The sequence below is a fragment of the Polypterus senegalus genome, chromosome 9 (assembly GCF_016835505.1).
Source record: "Polypterus senegalus isolate Bchr_013 chromosome 9, ASM1683550v1, whole genome shotgun sequence".
NCBI lineage: Eukaryota > Metazoa > Chordata > Cladistia > Polypteriformes > Polypteridae > Polypterus > Polypterus senegalus.
In genome coordinates, this window is record NC_053162.1 from 168,635,316 (window position 1) to 168,657,465 (window position 22,150).

Here is a 22,150-nt window from a genome sequence, read left to right on the forward strand (position 1 = left end):
CTTAAATGGTGACTCATTGGTCATTCCACAGATCGGTTACCATCTCTTGGTTATTTAGTGTGTAGAGCCTGTTATGGATCTAAATCAATAAAAGTTATAAAGCAATAAAAGGTTCTTCCTGGGACCTTCACGTTGATGGGTCTTTTGGGAAGCAAAAATGGCTCCCGTATGACATCGCTCTGAAGAAGCACTCTGGCACCGTAATTTTAAAGAGTGTGTAAAGCTGCGTTTCTCAACCTTTTAAGTATTTGCGACCCGAGTTTTCATAACAGTTTTAATCGCGGCCCCCCCTAACGTTTTTTTTTTTTTTAATGGAGCCCACTAATACTAATCTGTTCTTTTTAAATTAATGATATATCATAGATGCGTATTTTATTATACCTACTTAACTTTACTTAACTCTATATTTATTTTTCTACTATCAGAATGTAGTTTAAGTTAATTTGTTTTGGTTTCAATAGATTCATTTTTCATATTTTTGATTCTTGTTTTCTTTTTTTCACATCTTCGCGCCCCCCTTTTTGTTCCTTCGCGCCCCCCTAGGTGGGCCCGCCCATATTTTGAGAACAATTGGTAAAGCAAGTTTAAATGTATACAAGAATGAAGGTGCAAGCACAAAAACAACAGAGAAAACGATAAAAATGTGAGCACAAGGGACTAAAACCACTGCTGTATGTAACCACACGACTGAGCCAAACATCAGTACCTTTAACTCTTGCTGTCCTAAGCAGATAGAAGCTAAGCAGATCCAGTACTTTCATTGAAAAGACGCTTGTTCAAAAGACACAAGTAGATTGGGTGCAGTACAAACAAAAATGGTCCACGGCTTTGGAGCAACAACGGGGAAGTATTGTCCAGTCAATAAGAAGGGGAGGAAGGACAGTGGACAGGGCAGATGTATAGAAGGGACGTTGAGAGACCAAGGACTGGAGTCACTGAGGAGCTGAGCCGGCCAGAGAACTGCAGGTCAACACACGAGTTCAGTACAAGAAGCCAGGGGAGAGACCGAAGCAGAAGATCGAGTAGCAGGAGTGAGATTTATTTTATGAACAAACATACAGTGATTCCTCCTGGGGACCCCAATTAAAACTTGACCTGTGGACTTTTACTGACCATTCACCCTTTCAAACTTCGATTAAAATCAACTTTTTGGATATCGGTGGGGGTCTTAAGAGTAGTTTTGGAATTCTTGATATCAGTGTGAATTGGTAGACGCCCGTTACTCGTATCAATGAATTTCGTCATCTGAGATATATGGGGTGGGGGGCGGGGGGGGATTGTTTGTCAGGTTGAGGGGAGGCAGTGTAGACTGCCATTGTAGTGAGGTGGATTTTACCATGATGTCTTCATAAATGAGGATGAGGTCATGCATGGCGCTAACTTTTGAAGTATTTTGTTCCCATAGGCGCGTTATCTTAAATGAGTTGTCTTTCCTCATAAAACATTTAGCTCACGCCCCCTGATCGCTTACAAACAACATACCGAGGTCAAAACCTTTGCCATTGGGACTACAGCTCATAAAGCGTCCACCCAGAACCGTAAAGGATCCTCCCGCACGCGCTTCCACCTGCAGACGAGTCTGCCGACACCCCTCCACCAGCCTGCTGCCCTCAAAGGAGCGGGGTGCACAAAGCCAATGGACCCACTCAGCTGTGCTGGCGGGGCATTAATAAGTTATGGCGTACTTGGCCGGCCCCGAGTGAACAAACACAACTTGACTTTATTGATTCACGCTCCCTGAACAAGCCGGGTCTTGTGCGGCAATGTAAACAGTGGGAATGGCCGGGAGCGGCTGAAGCAGAGAAGCGCGGCCAGGTGGACCAGACTGGCGGTTACACGGAGGGGGTCCCACGATGTTTATTACGGTGCTGTACGGGGGTGAGTAAAGGGGGCAGCGCTCTGGAGATCTTAATCGCTTTACCGTGAACTTATCTTTTTTATCAGTATTCTGGGCGCCAGATTACTAGACAGCGCTACCTTTGAAGGGGTTCTGCTGGTTACTCATTACCCGATGGCAGCTAATGGCCGTCAAGTCCAGTTCGAACAGGAGAACCCTGTTGACAGGCGCTCCCATTTCAGGCTGCAGATAAGGATCAAGAGCAGTCTGGCATACCCTCGTGTAACGCTAGCTGACTGCTTCGTTTCTTCCTTGTTTGAGCAAATCCTCGAGGCCCTCAGCTCTTTTCATTTTTGATTTCTTCTAAATCCTCTGCGGTCGCCCGGCGCTGCAGCCACGTCAGATAGCCATTTCCCCGTTATCGCTTTTCCTCGAGGGATGTGCGGTCAGGGGAGGATCTCATGAAAAGTAAAAAAAATAAAAACCTAATAATGATAACATTAAATTAATTTGTGCACTGGTTTGTGCTATAAATTTATTTTCTATATGATTTCAATTGTTTTGATCATTTTAAAAGTCAAAATCGCCGAATTGGCGCATTTCCTGTTCAAATACAGGGGAGAAACGTGAGGTGCAGCAGCGATGGGCCTCACCTCACCTCGGACTGCGCTCTCCCTCACACACTGGCTTGATACAAGCAAATTGGCGCGTGCCTGTTGCTGTCTCTCTGTAAGTCGCCAATATAATGTTTGCAGACACGTTAATCATACTCTCCACAGTCTGGCTAACATCTTTAATGAATGTGTGTGACGTATTTATTCTTGCTGATCGGACATAAAACCGCAGTGAAAAGGCACAAGATGAGTGAGGCAAACCGGCGCTTGTTGCTGCTGTTCTTCTGCGCAAAGGCGCCAAGAAGTTAGCGACATCAGAAAGTCACGTGCACTGCAGCAGTCCGTTTATTTTTATTTTTTGTTCTGACTGACTGCCAAAACGGAAGATTATATATCTAAGCTTAAAAAATTTCTCAAAACTGGACTTTCAGTCACAACAGGAAGTGATAAATAACGGAAGACCAATGTCAGAGCTAAAAGGTTTGCTTCAAACTAAGGGACAATTACATTTTGACCTTAAATAAAATATTCTTTTGTTTTTCTTATCCTTTTCTTGAACAGTCTGCATTAAAATTGATTACGGCATCAGAATTAAACGCTTTTAAAAATAACTTATTTCAATTAAGGTCAAAATTGAAATCCGTTTTTTTTTTTTGTTTTTTTTTTGTACACCACTCTATACTTTCATTTGTATTGAATGAGTATGAATTGTGGAATTGCAACGGCAAATTTACAACACATGGAGGGTGAGGAGCAAATGCGCTCTCTCCGCTCTCTCTCGCCAGCCAAATACTGGATGTACCTTAACTATGTGTGTGTAAAGAATGCTCACGAGATATGAAACATAACCAGTAGTCAATGTGCTGGCTGCCAACTGAAGAGTGAATAAGCTACTCTTTTGGGTTCACATATTTGCAAATCTGATTCTGAAGGAGTCGGTGCCTCACCGCACGTCACTGGCTTCCTCCGATAACTCAAACGCTCAAATTTTCGGTTCCTTCTGAACTGGTGCCCCGTGAGTGTGTGACGGACTGGCACCCAGTCCAGCAAACTGGTTCATCCTTGATGGCGGGTTAAGGAGGTGTGTGAATGTTGTATCAAGTTAAATACCTTCTAATGGCAAATCAGGATGTGGACTGTAGTTTGGTTTTAGTGGGGTCTTCTTCAGGTTTTTCTTTTTTTTACCGCCCTCTGCTGGATGGGAAAGACATCTGTTTTACAATTGCAAGATTAATGAGAATGTGCAACTAAAAAAGTTGTGCAAAGACAGTCAATACCAGTAAGACATTAGGAGGCTGACCATCAGATTGGGTAGAACGCGATGCTGTTTTGTTCAGTAATTCGAGTTTACAAAGGGGGCGTTTTATGATATAATTTAAATAACAATAATCAAGTCAAGTCAAGTTGGGGAGCATGCACTGGTATAGTTTGTTGCCGCACCCAACACATGATTAAACAGTTTGTGATCCCGGTTGGCAACCCCCCCAGTCAGACATGCGGTCCAGTCTCACCCTCTGGAAATGACCCTCTATCTTCTACTGCCAATTGTTACGTGAGTGACCGCTTAGACCGGTCCAGCCACTTGGGTTCCCAACAATGAGGATCTTACAAGGTGGATCACCCTCAGGGAAACGCGCCACATGGCCATAGTCTGTAATTGATGCTACCTCACAATGCTGGTGATGTGCCTCATTCAGGACTCCATGAGCAACACAAAGTCAAACCAGTGGTACCCAAGGATTTTCCGAAGAGACACAGAACTGCAGGAGTCCAGTCTTCATCTCAGGTCACTGGACAGTGTCCATGTCTCACAACAGAACAAGACAGGAAGCACCAGGACTATAAAGACTTGGTCCTTTGTCCTTTATCATAGATATCAAGTGCATTACACACCCCTTTATAGAGACCTCATGACCCCCCATGCTCTCCCAATCCATCTACTGACTGAAGAGTCACCAGAGACATGAATGTCACTGCCAAGGTAAGTAAACCTCTTGACGAGGTCGACACTCTCTCTATGACAGACATACTGCTGATGGCCATGCCCAAGAGCTCATTAAAGGCCTGCATCTTTGGTTAAATAACAATAATGATAGAAGATAATAATGCAATTCCACAAGTAATGATGAGCAGATACTGGTATGGCAGAACGAAACACACTGGGCCGATGGGAACACATCAGTCTCTGAGGCGCCCATTCCTGCTTTACACCTACGATTCTGGATAGCCCAGTTGTTGAAATTCTCATGTCGTCTTTGGGAACAAATCAATTTCTTCACGACTTCAGCTTTTTTAAGCAAATGTACCCTCTTAGTAGGTGAAATGAACCCTTCGGGTTGGGAACTTCTGCTCTAGCCTAATGAAACCAGGATTGAACTGTCTTGCTTCGGTTCCAAGTATCATGCCTGGAAGAAATCAGGCCCAGCTGGTCACCTGCGTAATGTCACTCCAGTGGTGAAGCAAGGTTGGTGGCAGCATCAGTGACCAGGTGGCGTGGGATTCATAAAAGCAGTGCTAATGTTTGTGATGCACCATCTGTTGGAATGGCCAACCCTGTGCATTTTATTACTAAAAATATTTGTGATTTGCCATCTGTTGGAGTGGCAACAGATTGAGGGTTGAGGGAATGCAAAATACACATCCTTAATGAAAAGCTGAGCTTCGGACCTCAAACTGAAGGTTCATCCTGCCAACAAGACAAAGCAAAGACAACCCAAGAGTGGCTTAGGGACAGCCTTGCAAATCTCCTTGAGTGACCCAAACAGAGCCCAGACTTGAACATCTCTGGAGAGACCTGGAAATAGCTCTCCACCGACGGTCACCATCTCACTTCGCAGAGCGTGAGAAGATCTATGGAGAAGAACGGCAGAGCGTCCTCAACATTCATGTTCGTGAAGTCTGACACCTCAAACCCAACAAGACTCCCAAGGTGCTTCAAGTAAGTTGTGAGTCGAGGGCCTGAATGCTGGTGTCAGTACGATCTTTACGTTTCTCATTTTTGATACATTTGCTAACATATCTAAAATCCTGTTTTCTCTTTGTCATTCTGGAACATTGAGTGTTGCTTGATGAGAGAAAAAAGTAATTTAAAGAATTTTAGCACAAGGCTGCAAGAGATTCCGAATACTTTGTGGAGGCACTGGGCACCAGTTAACTTAGGGATTTGGGCAAAATAAACCCAGCAGGGCATGAGGACAATATGCAAAATTCCAATCAGAGTGGCCAGACTTTGAACCCGAGACTCTGGAGGCAAACCACAGTGACAGCTGACTCTGAATAATAAATAATTTAAAAAGGCTGTTGTTGTAGACGCCGCGCTGCGAGAGGAAACAAGCACAGCTGTCAAAGGTGCGGACGACTGGCTTCTGTTTGTCTGAGGAGTGTGTGAAGTTTGATGTTTCATCTGTAAAATGTTTCCTCCTTTCAGATAATGAACAGGCCCTCTTTAATATCCACTGCAAGGCCATCAGCCTGCTGGAGTGCATTAGGAGCAGCTGTCAGTGTCAAAATGAAGGTAAGCCCGAGGCACAGCTCTGGGGACAAGTGACAGCCAGGCCAGGCGCCAGCACTTTGAGCTTGTGTGTTGTTGTTTTTTTTTAATTGATTTTAAGCTAGTAAAAATAAGTAAATAGATACATTAATAAATGAACAAAGATAAAGGGAGGTAAAGAAGGAATAGAACCTGCTTCCTCAATTTAAATGCGTATTCTAAAATGTCATTGATTAGATCCTGCCAGGTTTTGAAAGAGTTCTGCACAGATCCTCTAAGTGTGAAGTTGAGTTTTTCCAATTTCAAATAGAATAAAACATCAGTTACCCTCTGACTTAGAATAGGAGAGCTAGGATTCTTCCAATGGAGCAAGATAAGTCTAAGTGCCAATAGTGTAGTGAAGGCCATTCCAGTGTGTTTGTCCTTCTCCACTTTAAGCCCATCTGGAAGCCCACCAAACACGGCTGTTAGTGGATTAGGAGGGATTGAGACACCAAGGCTGTCTGAAAGGCATTTCAAGATTTTGGTCCCCAATGATGTTGATTTGGTGCAGGCCCTGAACATGTGGCCCAGTGAGGCTGGAACTCGATTGCAACATTCACAGGTGAGATTTGCCCTGGAAACATTTTGGACAATTTTACATGAGAGTGATGCACTCGATATGTAATTTTAAGTTGAATAAATCTATGCTTTGCGCATATGGAGCTCAAGTGAATTCTGTGCATTGCTACCTTCCACTCCTTTTCTGAGCTGTTGAGTGAGAGATCCTTTTTCGCTGTACTCTGGGATCTTTGAAAGGGAGGGACTGTAAACTAGTTTAAAATATAACGGAAATGCTGTCTGAATCCTCGAGACTGAGCAAAATTTTTTCCGATATAGAAGTAGGTGGGAGGTGAGGAAAATCAGGAAGATTCTTTTTAACAAGTTCCTAATTTGAAGGTAGCGAAAGAAATGTGTTGCTGGAAAGTTAAATTTGGAGTGTAATTGTTCGTAGGATGCAAAGACGTTATCTATGTACAGATCTGTAAGTGATTTAATCCTGGATGTTTTCCAGACATTAAAAACTGTACATTTGATGTTTGTGACCCTGAAAGATGGTCGGGCCGGGATGGGTGGCTCGGGAATAAGGAAGAAGCGAGTCACAGATGGGATTCATTATAGCAATGTTAATGTTTGTGAGGCTCCATCTGTTGGAATGACAAAACCTATACATTTTATTAATAAAAATGTTTGTCATGTGCCATCTGTTGGAGTGACAAATGCAGTGTACATCTCTCTTATATGCTATTTGATGTGGGATTCATAACAACAAATGTTTGTGATGTACCACCTGTTGGAGTGACAAACGCAGTGCATTTTATTGCTAAAAATGTTTGTGATACACTATCTTTTGGAATATCAGAGATACAGCAACCAGACAATTGTCCTTTTATTAAGGTGATTGTTTTTGTGTCCTTGACATTATTTGGATTTAGAGATGTCTCAAGAGTGATCTTTTTTAAACATAATAAACACACAACTAAATACTTTATAATGCAAAGCCCATCAGAACCAAAAGTAAACGAGGGGTTGCTTTAAGTGTACACCACTAGCCACGCCCACCACCAGCCACTGTCCCCAGTTCTGCACTTAGCTTCATCTCCTGATAATTGAAGAATGTCATTACCTGCAGGAAACCTTTAAGAAATCATAACAAGAATGAAGACAGTCCTGCTGTTTGCGTCAAAACGATTTCTAAATGAGTTCGGGTGTGGATGGACACTCCACAGCTTGATAAAGTATATTTAATTGCTCTGCCTGGTGATGCAACAAAAGTTACACCATTTACGATTAGGTATTACATTTAGATGGGCAATTCATCTGAAGAAGTGACCATAATAAAAGATATAATAAGATCAACATGTTCATCTATGGGCGGCACGGTGGCGCAGTGGGTAGCGCTGCTGTCTCGCAGTTCGGAGACCCGGGTTCGCCTCCCTGCGTGAAGTTTGCATGTTCTGCCAGTTCAAAGACATGCAGGTTAGGTGCATTGGTGATTCTAAATTGTCCCTAGTGTGTGTGTGTGTGCACCCTGCGGTGGGCTGGTGCCCTGCCCGGAGTTTGCTTCCTGCCTTGCGCCCTGTGTTGGCTGGGACTGGCTCCGGCAGACCTCTGTGACCCTGTAGTTAGGATATAGTGGGTTGGATAATGGATGGATGGATGTACATCTATGTAATTTGGTATTATTTTACCCCACAGACTTACTTTATATATTATGAGGTTTTGGTGCCCCATCCAGGGTTTATTCCAGCTTGTCACTCAATTCTGCCAGGACAGCTTTCATTCCTCATGACGCCAAATCGGCTTTGAACAGGTTCCACAACTGGGTGGATACAAAAATATTTAATTACTTAAAAAAAAACACGGAGGGGGGTCAGGGAGTTCAATTTTAGGGGGTACAGGGCCACAAGTGTTTGTTGGGGTTGTGGTGGCAGTCTGGGTGTTATATATTTCAAGTGAAATGAATGTAAGAATGAATTTGAACTCTTCAAGTGCTCAGTTGCAGAACATAAATAAAAAAGAGGATTGTCGGAGGGAACCATCCTCTGCTCTACTAGCTTATCTGCTTTGTTTCCTTCAATTGTACACTTTGGGTCTTGTCACCCAGGCAGATTTAAAGATACACAATACTAAATGCATTCATAAATAAATACAATTTTGACATCATTGTATATCAGTGTCATGATCTATGCTATTTAAACTCGTAATGTTTCCAGAGCAAGACAATCCTGGTGCTGTTTGTTATTCAAGGTTCCTCTTTTGTTATTAGTGACTTTCCTTTCTGCTATGATAGCTTTAGTTTTTTTTTTTCCAATCAAGATTGGTTAGGTGATATCATCTTTATTGCTTTTTACATTTTTTTACACCATTACCAAATACTCAAACAAAGACATGTAGTGTTTTCACTGGAATTGAAAGGCTTAAATTAGTTCTGTGGCTTTCTCGAGCTGTCACTTCACTCCATTAACAAGTGGGAAGGCTGACACTCATGTGACTGAGATTTCCTTTCTCCCCAATGTGAGACTCTCAATAATCTGTCAAGACATAGTTATAAAAATCTCCAAAATGTGTGCATTAAACTGAACACTTGTTCACACACCCTGGACTGACCTTTCAAAATGGAACTTTGAATTCATTCAGTTGGTAAGCCTGCTTAGGCAGACCCCAAAGAAAGTGACAGGGTTTAGGAATTTGAGCTTCTTCTAAAACGTCTTTTATTTGCTTTCTTGTCTCTGCGCAGTTGAGATTGACCTAGCTGACGAGACTGGGCAGGTGAAGAACCTCCTGCAGAATGGACACCGGTACGCCTCTGAAATCCTCACTGAGCGCCAGGAGTTTGTGCTTGTCAGCATAAGCAGTGAGTATCTCAGCTGGTCAAGGACAGCACCTTGGACAGTACCTGTGGCTTTGGGTGCCAGGTGTCTCCTATCTCTGATACTTGGCATGGCCCCCTTTGAAATAAATGACTAAGGACTTCTTATCTTTGTCCTCTGCCTTACTCACTCTTCCTGTGGCATGATGGCATGAAACCTGACTATTGTGCCAGTAAACTTCAGTGGCCGCTCTAGCATTTCGACTACAACACCTCATCATTTTTGCACTTTAAAATCACATGATGTCCTGCGCTGTAAGCTCCACACTGACTCTCTGACTCATACTGGGAGAATTGAATGTTTCTGATTAACCCATTTAGGCCTGTAGGGGGCGTCTCAGAAACCCAAAACCCAGATACAGCCACACTCCAGGCAGTCCCGGCTTCAAAGGGCTGTTTTATTTTATAACATACAAGCCATCCTCTGCCGCTGAAAACAGGACAGTGAGGAGGGCCCTGCCACTCCTGACTTCATGCTTCCCACTCCCCTCGGCCTGCAGTCTCTGTCTCGGATTAGCACACATACAGTGGTGTGAAAAACTATTTGCCCCCTTCCTGATTTCTTATTCTTTTGCATGTTTGTCACACAAAATGTTTCTGATCATCAAACACATTTAACCATTAGTCAAATATAACACAAGTAAACACAAAATGCAGTTTTTAAATGATGGTTTTATTATTTAGGGAGAAAAAATCCAAACCTACATGGCCCTGTGTGAAAAAGTAATTGCCCCCTTGTTAAAAAATAACCTAACTGTGGTGTATCACACCTGAGTTGAATTTCCGTAGCCACCCCCAGGCCTGATTACTGCCACACTTGTTTCAATCAAGAAATCACTTAAATAGGAGCTGCCTGACACAGAGAAGTAGACCAAAAGCACCTCAAAAGCTAGACATCATGCCAAGATCCAAAGAAATTCAGGAACAAATGAGAACAGAAGTAATTGAGAGCTATCAGTCTGGTAAAGGTTATAAAGCCATTTCTAAAGCTTTGGGACTCCAGCGAACCACAGTGAGAGCCATTATCCACAAATGGCAAAAACATGGAACAGTGGTGAACCTTCCCAGGAGTGGCCGGCCGACCAAAATTACCCCAAGAGCGCAGAGACGACTCATCCGAGAGGTCACAAAAGACACCAGGACAACGTCTAAAGAACTGCAGGCCTCACTTGCCTCAATTAAGGTCGGTGTTCACGACTCCACCATAAGAAAGAGACTGGGCAAAATCAGCCTGCATGGCAGATTTCCAAGATGCAAACCACTGTTAAGCAAAAAGAACATTAGGGCTCGTCTCAATTTTGCTAAGAAACATCTCAATGATTGCCAAGACTTTTGGGAAAATACCTTGTGGACTGATGAGACAAAAGTTGAACTTTTGGAAGGCAAATGTCCCGTTACATCTGGCGTAAAAGGAACACAGCATTTCAGAAAAAGAACATCATACCAACAGTAAAATATGGTGGTGGTAGTGTGATGGTCTGGGGTTGTTTTGCTGCTTCAGGACCTGGAAGGCTTGCTGTGATAGATGGAACCATGAATTCTACTGTCTACCAAAAATCCTGAAGGAGAATGTCCGGCCATCTGTTCGTCAACTCAAGCTGAAGCGATCTTGGGTGCTGCAACAGGACAATGACCCAAAACACACCAGAAAATCCACCTCTGAATGGCTGAAGAAAAACAAAATGAAGACTTTGGAGTGGCCTAGTCAAAGTCCTGACCTGAATCCAATTGAGATGCTATGGCATGACCTTAAAAAGGCGGTTCATGCTAGAAAACCCTCAAATAAAGCTGAATTACAACAATTCTGCAAAGATGAGTGGGCCAAAAGTCCTCCAGAGCGCTGTAAAAGACTCACTGCAAGTTATCGCAAACGCTTGATTGCAGTTATTACTGCTAAGGGTGGCCCAACCAGTTATTAGGTTCAGGGGGCAATTACTTTTTCACACAGGGCCATGTAGGTTTGGAGTTTTTTTCTCCTAAATAGTAAAACCATCATTTAAAAACTGCATTTTTTGTTTACTTGTGTTATATTTGACTGATGGTTAAATGTGTTTGATGATCAGAAACATTTTGTGTGACAAACATGCAAAAGAATAAGAAATCAGGAAGGGGGCAAATAGTTTTTCACACCACTGTATATCAGTCCTGCAAGTGAACTATGATTCTTCAAACAAATTCTATAAAAAAAAAAAAATCTAAATCCATCAAGTAGTTCTCTCATTCGCTAGCTAAGTGGAGGTAAGAAACGCCCCGAGGCTGGCACGTGAGTGAGGATGGCCCCATCCCCTCCCCTCTGCCCACTGTGTGTCTCTCTGATTCGCACAAGTAAATTGGTACCGCAAGTGAACTTTGATATTTAGCACAATGAGAGAAGTCACAAATTATAGAAAAAAACCTGATCTAAATCTGTTAAGTAGTTCTCTCATGAAAAGTGGACAGACAGACAGACTGACGTTGGATTTTATATAGTGTCACGCTTGGGTCACAGATTTGCACAGAGACACAGAAGGTCGTAGAAAAAAAGAAGGATTTTTATTCAGACATCGCAAACACATGAGCTTAAACGTGCTCCATGACAAGTCAGATATAACAGTTCCGCTAGGAGCAGAGAGAGATAAAAGCAAACAATCAATTCCCAAACTGACAGGCGCTGCGCAAGGCTTATAAGTCGGCGGAGTACCGCGCGAGGCTTGTATTACGCATTATAGTGCAAGGATAAGGAGCAATGTGTAGTCAGTGTTTCAGGGTTTGTGGTTTTCCCAGGGGCGTCTGTCTCTATTTGGAGTGCGATCAGCCCTCCAGCTCACAATAGAGAGAGAAAATTTGCACAGCAGGCTTCATCCACAATCCATCCATCCATCCATCCATTATCCAACCCGCTATATCCTAACTACAGGGTCACGAGGGTCTGCTGGAGCCAATCCCAGCCAACACAGGGCACAAGGCAGGAAACAAACCCTGGGCAGGGCGCCAGCCTACCACAGGGCACGCACACACACACACACACACCAAGCACACACTAGGGTCAATTTATAATCATAATCAATAATACATTATTTTCCCTGTTGTGCCCTTTCTCATCTACTCCTACCCTGGCAGGCATTGTCCACCTCCTCTCCCGACTCCAACTCTATGAGTGAGGTAAAGTGTCAGTCAGTCATTGTCCAACCTGCTATATCCAACTACAGAGTCACGGGGGTCTACTGGAGCCAATCCCAGCCAGCACAGGGCACAAGGCAGGAACAAACCCCGGACAGGTCACACACACACGCACACACACACACACCAAGCACATACTAGGGACAATTTAGGATCGCCAATGCACGTAACCTGCATGTCTTTGGACTGTGGGAGCAAACCCACGCAGACACAGGGAGAACATGCAAACTCCATGCAGGGAGGACCCAGGAAGCAAACCCGGGTCACCAAACTGTGAGGCAGCAGCGCTACCACTGCACCACCATGCTGCCCATGTGAGGTGAAGTGGCTCCATTTATGGTGGACCTGGGAGTACTTCCAGCACCGTGACATTGAGCTGAAACTGCTTAGAATATGGGCATCTATTCTCAGGTGGTACCTCCCTCTGGTGGCACCCATGGCGCCTAGCAGTGCTGATCAAAGGGTCTACAATTCCCAGGTTATCCTTTGAGTGTGTAGTAAAGGGATGCTGCCACCTAGCGCACTGGAGGAGTTTACAGCCCTTATAGGCAGTCTACTCCATTGTTCACCTTGGAAAAGGACCGCTAGACGTCCTGGCCAGGCAAGGAGCCATCATTCCTAGTCTAATAATAATAATAATTCTTTGCATTTATATAGTGCTTTTCTCACTATTGAAAGCACTCCATCCCTGCCTTCCTTTACACCAGACATGAATTTGCAGGTCTTATTTGTATTGATCGCTTTTTTATCTGGGTGGAAATGGACAACAGCTGTTAGTACTACCGCCTCCAACATCCTGGGTTCTGATCCAACACCCAGCTGTTGTTTGTATGGAGTTTGCATGTTCTTCCCATAACTCACTAGCAGTGCTGTTTGAAGCCCATTTGTAGCCCTAAGTGGGGTGGGTTGAAGTCGCCCCTCTTCGTGACTCCTTAGTATCCACATCGCACGCCCCTTCTGTAGCACAAACGACACCTCTTTGTGTATACGGAGGACTTTAAGGCGCCCCCTGGTGTACGGAGCGGGGAGCGGGTGCAGTTTTATAAACTGCGTCCAGCACTCAGCATCATCAGGTGTCGATGACCGAGGGCCGGGATGTGCAACGCATACACCTTCAGTCACACAAATGGCTTCCCTTTGTGTATGTACTGAAGACTTTAAATAGCGCAAGCCCTTAAACTGTTGACGCCTCTGGCCCCACCTTTTGACGCTGATTGGTCATTTGAATAATTTTAGTTTTGGCGCGATAAGCGCTCGGTTTCGAATCGAAATGCAATACAAATGGAGCGACCAATTCAATACGTCTGCTTTGCTTTTAGTTATGACTCGTGATATATGAACATAAATTAAACGGGAATACGTTTTTGTATTGCATTTTAAACTGACAAAAAAAAAAAAAAAACTGTGCTCCATATTGAAAAACAATCGATTGTTCGGTTGATTTGTTTTACATTGTGAGAGGATAAAACCAACCGTGTAAAATGTAATGTCCTGTCTGCATATGTATTGCATTTCAACGTAACACCATATTAAATGGCACAAATAATCTTCCATAATTAACCGCATTACACAACTGCGGAAAAAAACGTAATACTTAGAACGAAAAGGTACATTTACACTTTGCCTATACGTATTAGGAATATTTAGGTCCAAATCTGATTTGTTTTTTTAATACCGGTTCTACTGAAACCGTTAAAAACTACTCCTGCTTCCAGAATGGGAGGTGAGCTCGTTATTTTGTTGGGACGAAAACTTTTTATCTCCTTTTCTAATATTAAATTAATTTGACAATAACTTTTTCAGGTTTATAGGATCGTTATGGTCGCACTCACATGCTGTTAATCAACATGTAACAAGACTGCACTCTAAAGTACCAGAAAAAAATGAAATTTCAAGCTCTACGCGTGTTTCCTAAACTATTTTAACATTATTTGCATTGCATTATTAAAGAAGTTAATTAAACCTGTGCTACAAATATTTGCAGGAATTTAGCATGGCAGGTCAGATTTCCCATTTGTTCCCATTTTGTCTTTTCTCGCCCTGCCAACCCCAAAGTGAACAACTGCGGCTACTCTCACTTTTAAATGAACTCCCATTAAAGTCATTTCTTGGGACCACTCAAAAACTTCCCACCCCAAAGACGTATGGGTTACGAGACCTGGTGAAGTCTAAACTGAGTAAGTGGGAGTGTGCCCTGCGATGGACGGACATCACATCGCGTGTTGCCTCTAGCCCTTCCCTGAACCGTTATATTATTTTGCTGTTATCTGCCTCTTTCGCCCGATCCCCTTAGCTAGCGATCGCTGACCCTTTATTAATAATTTTTAATTCATTTTAATAGCGCCTTTAAAAGCCACTGCACAGTAGCCAATGAAGCTATAAGCAGCACACACCGATCTTCAAGCTAAGATTAGCGGCAATCAAGCGCGATGGAACGGAGCGTGCGGCGCTAACGTTCACGAAGTGTTTGCAATGCTGGCTCATCTTGCGTCACGTTGCGTTAAGTCGATAGTCTCTCTGCAGTCAGGGGCTGTTGAGCTGCCTAACTTACAACATTTTAAGCCTGCGATAGCTGATCCATTCTAAACAAGACCCCAGTTTGCGATCTCAGCTGCAGCTTACATACAGCATAATAAAAGACCCTTTATGAAGGCAGCCTTAGCCACTTCCGTAACTGAGGGCTAAGTGTATAAGCATACGCTGCGAGAAGACCGACTGGGCAAAAATGCACATCGCTGCAACTGAATGAAACAAAAATTGCTTCAAGTGCTTTATTGTACGTTAACATTCCTCCAGGTTACCACCAGGGGGAGGCATAAATGATTTCTTTTTCGGAACCATGTTGCAGTGAATGTACGTACACATATGTTTTGTGTTTTCATTTTTACTGGTATTTTTAAGACATTTTATGCTGTATTGTATCAATAAGGGTTTAAAAATAAAAATGTTGAAGTTAATATAACGTGATGTTAGAGTGGATTAGGCCGGTTTGAGACTGTTATGTTAATGAGTCATTTCTGAGAACACAGGATCCGATTATATTGTTCATTAAAGATTACTTTATTGTTTTAAATATTTTGACTATCCTAAAAAAAATCAGGCTGAGAAATCTCAACCATAAATTAAGTTGTCTAATCTGAACTCTCTACTGTTGATCCCACCTTATCCACTTTCGCCAACTCTAACTCCCTGCACCCTCACCATTCCTCTGACCTCCTTCTCATTCGCACAGGCAAGACGCAGTAACGACGTGATCGTGATCGGCTAGCGGGGTAGATGGCGCATGTGCTGTGTGACGTATAGTGGCTAAGGATTTGGACTTCAAGTCCTGAAGTCGTGGGTTCAAATCGTTGTGTGGACCCTAAGCAAGTCACTTCACCTGCCTGGGCTACAGTCGGAAAAAAAACCAAAAGAAAAGTAACACATTGCGGGTCAGATGTTGTAAAGCGCCTTGTATAAATGCGACAGTCAAATAATAAGTAGTACTAAAAAAGATTAAATTAACCAGAAGTGTGCACCGGGCATAATACGAAAGTGAGGTTTAGACATAACAAGTAAGCGTAAGAAAAATCTTTGAAAGACAACTGATGGAAAACACCGATGAACAGACAGTCCTGAATAGAACACCGCGGCAAGTAAACGGATAACAACAGGAACACAAATCGTGCGAATATCAACGACAAACGTGTGTACACGAAGCCACGAGTGTGAGGTCAGGTTTATACTTCACGCGACGCCGGAGGCTACTGCTAGGTAAACGTTTTAAGGGTTATACTTGCGCGCGTACTTTACGTAAATCTGGAAGAATCCACCAGGTGTCAGTGCAAGATATTAACACGGTGAGAAAACATTCGGTTTCGCTGTGTTGTAAATTGCCTGGAACATCCATTAAATTACGAGGACACCTTGCCGCAATATCTCTGAAAAGGATGTTTAATGATTACATCCATCAATCCAGGTATGTGCCCATTCCAGCTAGCATTGGGCACGAGGCAGATGTCATCAGCTCATGGCAAGGTGTATACAAGCACTCACATACATTAGTGTCATTTTAGTGTCACCAAATCTGCATATCTTTGGAAGGAAACCGGAGCGCACTGTGGAAACCCAGCAGGAAAACATGCAAACTCCAAGCAGAGAATATCATCGAGGCGACTCCCTGAGAGACAGCAGCGCTATACCGCTCCGCCACTGTGTCACCCCATGTGTGTAATTATTAACAGTATCCATTATTTAAACGAAATTATCGATTTATCTGTAAAATGTAACGCACATACTTTAAAGCATTTAATAATGAAAGCGATATCAAGTGTAAATCTCGATTCTAAATATGCAAAGAGTTGAAATACCATAAATGTAATGTGTTCTGTGTGGTGATGCTGCTTGACTCTGCTGTCAGTTCAGGAGGAAACCCCAGAAGCACATAGCGATTAACAACTGGGCCAGTTTTAACATGACGTTTACGATGGTCTACTTTAATGATAAAGTAAACTACGAGATTAAAGTGCGTTTGCACTGCTTGTGTTTATGTGGTTGGACAACATTCAGATATCTATCTTAGGGAGAATTTGGAAAACCTCAGCGTTAACAACCAAACATCAAAGCACTTGTACTAAACACGAGCTGATTAGATCATTTGAAGAGCTTGGTTAGCCGACTCTGTCTGTCTATCTGTCTGTCATATAGTGCCTTTCACATCTATCTATCTATCTATCTATCTATCTATCTATCTATCTATCTATCTATCTATCTATCTATCATATAGTGCCTTTCACATCTATCTATCTATCTATCTATCTATCTATCTATCTATCTATCTATCTATCTATCATATAGTGCCTATCACATCTATCTATCTATCTATCTATCTATCTATCTATCTATCTATCTATCTATCATATAGTGCCTTTCACAAATATCTATCTATCTATCTATCTATCTATCTATCTATCTATCTATCTATCTATCTATCTATCTATCTATCTATCTATCTATCATATAGTGCCTTTCACATCTATCTATCTATCTATCTATCTATCTATCTATCTATCTATCTATCTATCTATCTATCTATCTATCTATCTATCTATTTGATTTCCTATTGATTTTTTCTTATTTTCTTCCACACATTCCACGTGTGTTTCCATCCTCTCCTCTTTGTAGGGTCTGCTCCTCCATTTTCACGACACTGAGTTGTTTTTCCCTTCAGGACCCCCTGGCTCTCCTCAGCCCGTCTACACCTCGCTGCTCAATGATGAGAGTGTCATCAGCGCCAAGTTCCTTGGTAAGTGGTCTCTTTTCGGTGATCTTCCAGCACCCCTTGGTCGATATCTCAAATTTGCTGTGTCCCGTGTGGCGCCTGCCTGATCTCCCTGTGCTCAAGTGGCAGGTCTCCACTTTGTCCCCATAACCCTGAACTTGTGTTTTAGGTTGTTTCAGCATCTCTGGGTTGAGCTGGCATAGACAGTTTGTGTCCGCTGGTCATAAGGGTGCTGTTCACACAGAACACTGAATGAGAACTTCTGGGGTCTCTCGTCTTGTATGGCTCTCTATTCATGGCCTGTGTTTTTATTCACTGGCTTCTCCTGCTGTCTTTAGCCCGTGGGAGATGTTCACGTAAGTGTGGTGTGTGGACACAGGACAGTAGACTACAATGTGGGGCTCCAATGGCCACCCAGAGTTCACTGGGCCTAAGCAGCTGCACCAATTGGGAGAGCAACCATATAGAGTGGCAGAGCTGTGGAGCCATGGACTGGACCTTCAAGAGGCTGCTGAGGTGGAAATTAAAGTGCTTGTGTGTTTTCATTTTAGCCAAACTGGGAAGTAAGAATGGGGACAAGACGAGCGCACACAAAGCCAAAGGAAAGAAAGCGAACAGGAGGTCTCCAGCATCGCCCTCGGCCTCAGCCTCATTCCCGGAAGGTCAGTTTGTCTTCCTTCTTTTAGCATAAGGCTGTTGAGGCTCTTCTGAGAACTCAAGTTAATGGCACAGCTTAATGAGCGAGTCTAAATACCGGCCAGTTAAACAGTTTACAAATGTCTCTACGACTCGGGCTGTGGGGGCGTCTCCAGGGGGCTGCTGACGGGAAGAGAAAGCTCTTAGCCTTCTGTAAAGAGCGCTTTGAGAAACCAGAAAGGTGGAGGAGAAAACCACAGCAGAAGCGACGGCAGAAAGAGCATCAAAGGCCAGGAGAGGAAAGAGAATGGAGAAATGGGGAGAGGAGAGGAGAGGAGAGGAGACTTGACACTTGCTATTTCTATATATATTTGAAAGGCTCTATATAACCACACGATTAAGACAGTCATCTTGTTTTTTTGTTTCTTTCATATTTTAATTGTCATTTCAGTTCAGCACATCCCTCCACAGAGAAGTAAGACTTCCATGGCAGCCTCTGCCAGGACAAAACAGAGAAAAGACTGAGAGGAGACGTTTGAAACTGAGGAGAGGACTCATTAACAAGCAGGGCAGAAACAAACATCTGAACCGAACGGCCACAGCGCCATCACGTCTTCGAATATCCGTCAGTCTGACCAGTGGGGCTCTCATTGTGGCATCAGCATTCACGGCACTGGTGAAATAAAACAATCGCTAACGTCACGGCTGGAAAGGTCGAGTCACTGGGAGAACGGGGCCAATAATTCAATGGAAACAACAACTTTCTTTCTTTCTTTCTTTCTTTCTTTCTTTCTTTCTTTCTTTCTTTCCCTTTAATCATCACCACTTTATTTTCTTTCCTTTGTACGTGCTTCCTGTACTCATTCCAACTGTTAATTTCATTTTATTCTTTTTGTGTTGTTCTCTGTCTGTCTGCCTGTCTTTCTTTCTTTCTTTCTTTCTTTCCCTTTACCTATCCTTACTTTTAATTTATTTTTTTCATGCTGTAGTCAATTTAATGCTCCCTTTTCTTTTCTTTCTTTCTTTCCCTTTAATCATCCCCACTTTATTTTCTTTCCTTTGTATGTGCTCCTTGTACTCATTCCAACTGTTAATTTCATTTAATTCTTTTGTGTTGTACTCTTTCTTTCTTTCTTTTGCTTTACCCATCCTTACTTTTAATTTTTTTCATGTTGTAGTCAGATTAATGCCCCTCCTTTATTCTTTCTTTCTTTCTTTCCCTTTATTCATCCCCACTTTATTTTCTTTCCTTTGTACGTGCTCCTTGTACTCATTCCAACTGTTAATTTTATTTTGTTCTTTTTTGTTGTACTCTTTCTTTCTTTCTTTCTTTCCCTTTACCCATCCTTACTTTTAATTTATTTTTTTCATGTTGTAGTCAATTTAATGCCCCCTTTTCTTTTCTTTCTTTCTTTCCCTTTAATCATCCCCACTTTATTTTCTTTCCTTTGTACGTGCTTCCTGTACTCATTCCAACTGTTAATTTCATTTTATTCTTTTGTCTTGTACTCTTTCTTTCTTTCGCTTTACCCATCCTTACTTTTAATTTTTTTCATGTTGTAGTCAATTTAATGCCCCTCCTTTATTTTCTTTCTTTCTTTCTTTCTTTCCCTTTAATCATCCCCACTTTATTTTCTTTCCTTTGTACGTGCTCCTTGTACTCATTCCAACTGTTGATTTTATTTTGTTCTTTTTTGTTGTACTCTTTCTTTCTTTCTTTCTTTCTTTCTTTCTTTCTTTCTTTCTTTCTTTCTTTCCCTTTACCTATCCTTACTTTTAATTTATTTTTTCATGCTGTAGTCAGATTAATGCCCCTCCTTTATTCTTTCTTTCTTTCTTTCTTTCTTTCTTTCTTGTTCTGAACTCCATTTAATCATCCCTTTTTCATTTGTCTTGTTTGTTTTTGTATTTTATTTTCTTTCTTGCTGTTTTCCCATTGCTCATCCCTCCTCTGATTTTCTTTCTTTGGTGGTATGTTGAGATGCAGCATCACACACAAACAAAGGGCAGCCGAACACACAGCTCTGCCAGTGTTCCGATTTATTTGTGTTAGGATTCTGTTTGAATGTCTAAGAGACGAGTGGAAGGAAAAATACACCTGACATGAGAACAATCAAGAAGAGAACAGGCCATTCAGCCCCATAATGCTCTCCAGTCCTATCACTTATAGTCTTCCAAAAAAAAAAATCAAGTCAAGTTTTGAGGGTCTCTAAAGTCCTCCTGTTCATCACACTACTTGGTCTCTTTTTTCACATGACTGTGGTTCTCTGTGTGAAGTAAAAACTTCCTAATATGTGTGTAATATTTCCCCTTAACGAGTTTCCAACACTTTAAACACTTCACTCAGGTCTCCTCTTAATCATCCTTTGTTTAAACTGTAAAGGCTCAGCTCTTTTAATCTTTCCTCATAACTCATCCCCTGTAGCCCCTCAATCAGCCCAGTCGCTCTTCTTTGGATATTTTCCAGTACTGTTATGTTGTTTTTGTAGCTTGGAGACCAAAACTTCCCCCAGTACTCCAGATGAGGCCTCACCAGTGTGTTATAAACCTTGAGCGTCACCTCCTGTGACTTGTACTCCACACATCAAGGCGCTATATAACCTGATATTCTGTTAGCCTTCCTAATGGCTTCTGAACACTGTCTGGAAGTCGATAGCTTAGAGTCCACTACGACTCCACATAAGGTGGACTCTCGATTTTCTGACCGCCCATTGTGTATTCAAACCTTACATTTTTACTTCCTATGTGTAATACTTTACATTTACTGACATTAAATTTCATCTGCCACCAATCTGCCCAAGCCTGTATGCTGTCCAGTTCCTTCTGTGAAGATATAAGAGATCTGAGATGATCTGTCAATCCGCCCATTTTGGTATCATCTGCAAACTCAACCAGTGTGTTGTTTATGTTCTCATCCAAGTCATTGATTTCTATCAGTGCTTCCCAAACTCAGTCCTCTCCCTGTGGGTTTTTGTTCCAAGCTGTTTTTTTTTTTGTGTGTGTCTGAGTCAATTCTGCACCCATCTAAAAACATCACCCTAATCTGCCACTTCTTTTAGTTTGATGCCCAACCTCTCATGTGGCGCCTTATCAAATGCTTTCTGAAAGTCCAGATCAATAACATCATCTGCTCCACTTTGATTGTATCTTTTTGTTGCCTCCTCATAGAATTCTAGTATGTTATGTGGAATATTCGGACCCGGACACAAACAGGCAGACAGGGAATGTCCTTAACACACACGTTTTAACACGTGCACCAGTCACCATCAATCAGTCCTTCAGACTTCTTTCCTTTTCTCTCTCTTTCTGTCGCCTCCACTCCTCTCTTCCAAGCTCTGTCCACTTCCACCCGACTCTGGCTCCTTGAGTGGTGGCTGCAGGTTCCTCTTATAGCCCACCTGGAAGTGCTTCAGGTGCTAACCAGGCTGCACTTCAGGGTGTGGCTGCATCACAGCCCAGATGGGCTCGTTAAGTCGTTCAGCTCCTCTTCTGGCAGCATTTCCGGGTGTGGCGGAAGTGCTGTGAACCATAGTTCTGGAGCTGCCCAGGCGTCCCCTGGCAGTGGCCACGTTGCTCCACGGGGTTGAGCTCCTCAGGTCCCTGGCCCTGACACAATCCAGGGTGGCTGCCCTCTTCCATTCCAGGTAGAACACTGCCCTTCTCCCGGTCCTTCCCTTCTCGCAGCGTCCCAGTGGGTCAAGGTCCCTGGACATCTGTCACAGTTTCTAAAACACGACCTCCC

General features: G+C 42.8%; 1 protein-coding gene across 2 annotated transcripts; it reads left to right on the forward strand.

Moving 5' to 3' along the window:
• Positions 1-1,778: 1,778 nt before the first annotated feature.
• On the forward strand, positions 1,779-19,314 carry LOC120535019 (uncharacterized protein CXorf65 homolog). Of its 2 annotated transcripts, XM_039762521.1 has the most exons (6): positions 1,779-1,878; positions 5,879-5,965; positions 9,222-9,338; positions 17,722-17,796; positions 18,324-18,434; positions 18,860-19,308. In XM_039762521.1, the coding sequence occupies exons 1-6, from the start codon at positions 1,854-1,856 to the stop codon at positions 18,931-18,933; spliced, it is 489 nt and encodes a 162-aa protein (XP_039618455.1). In that variant the 5' UTR covers positions 1,779-1,853; the 3' UTR covers positions 18,934-19,308. The 2 variants fall into 2 exon arrangements, with proteins under 2 accessions (XP_039618455.1, XP_039618456.1); XM_039762522.1 differs by lacking the exon at positions 17,722-17,796 and having other exon boundaries at positions 18,860-19,314.
• The last annotated feature ends 2,836 nt before the right edge of the window (positions 19,315-22,150 follow it).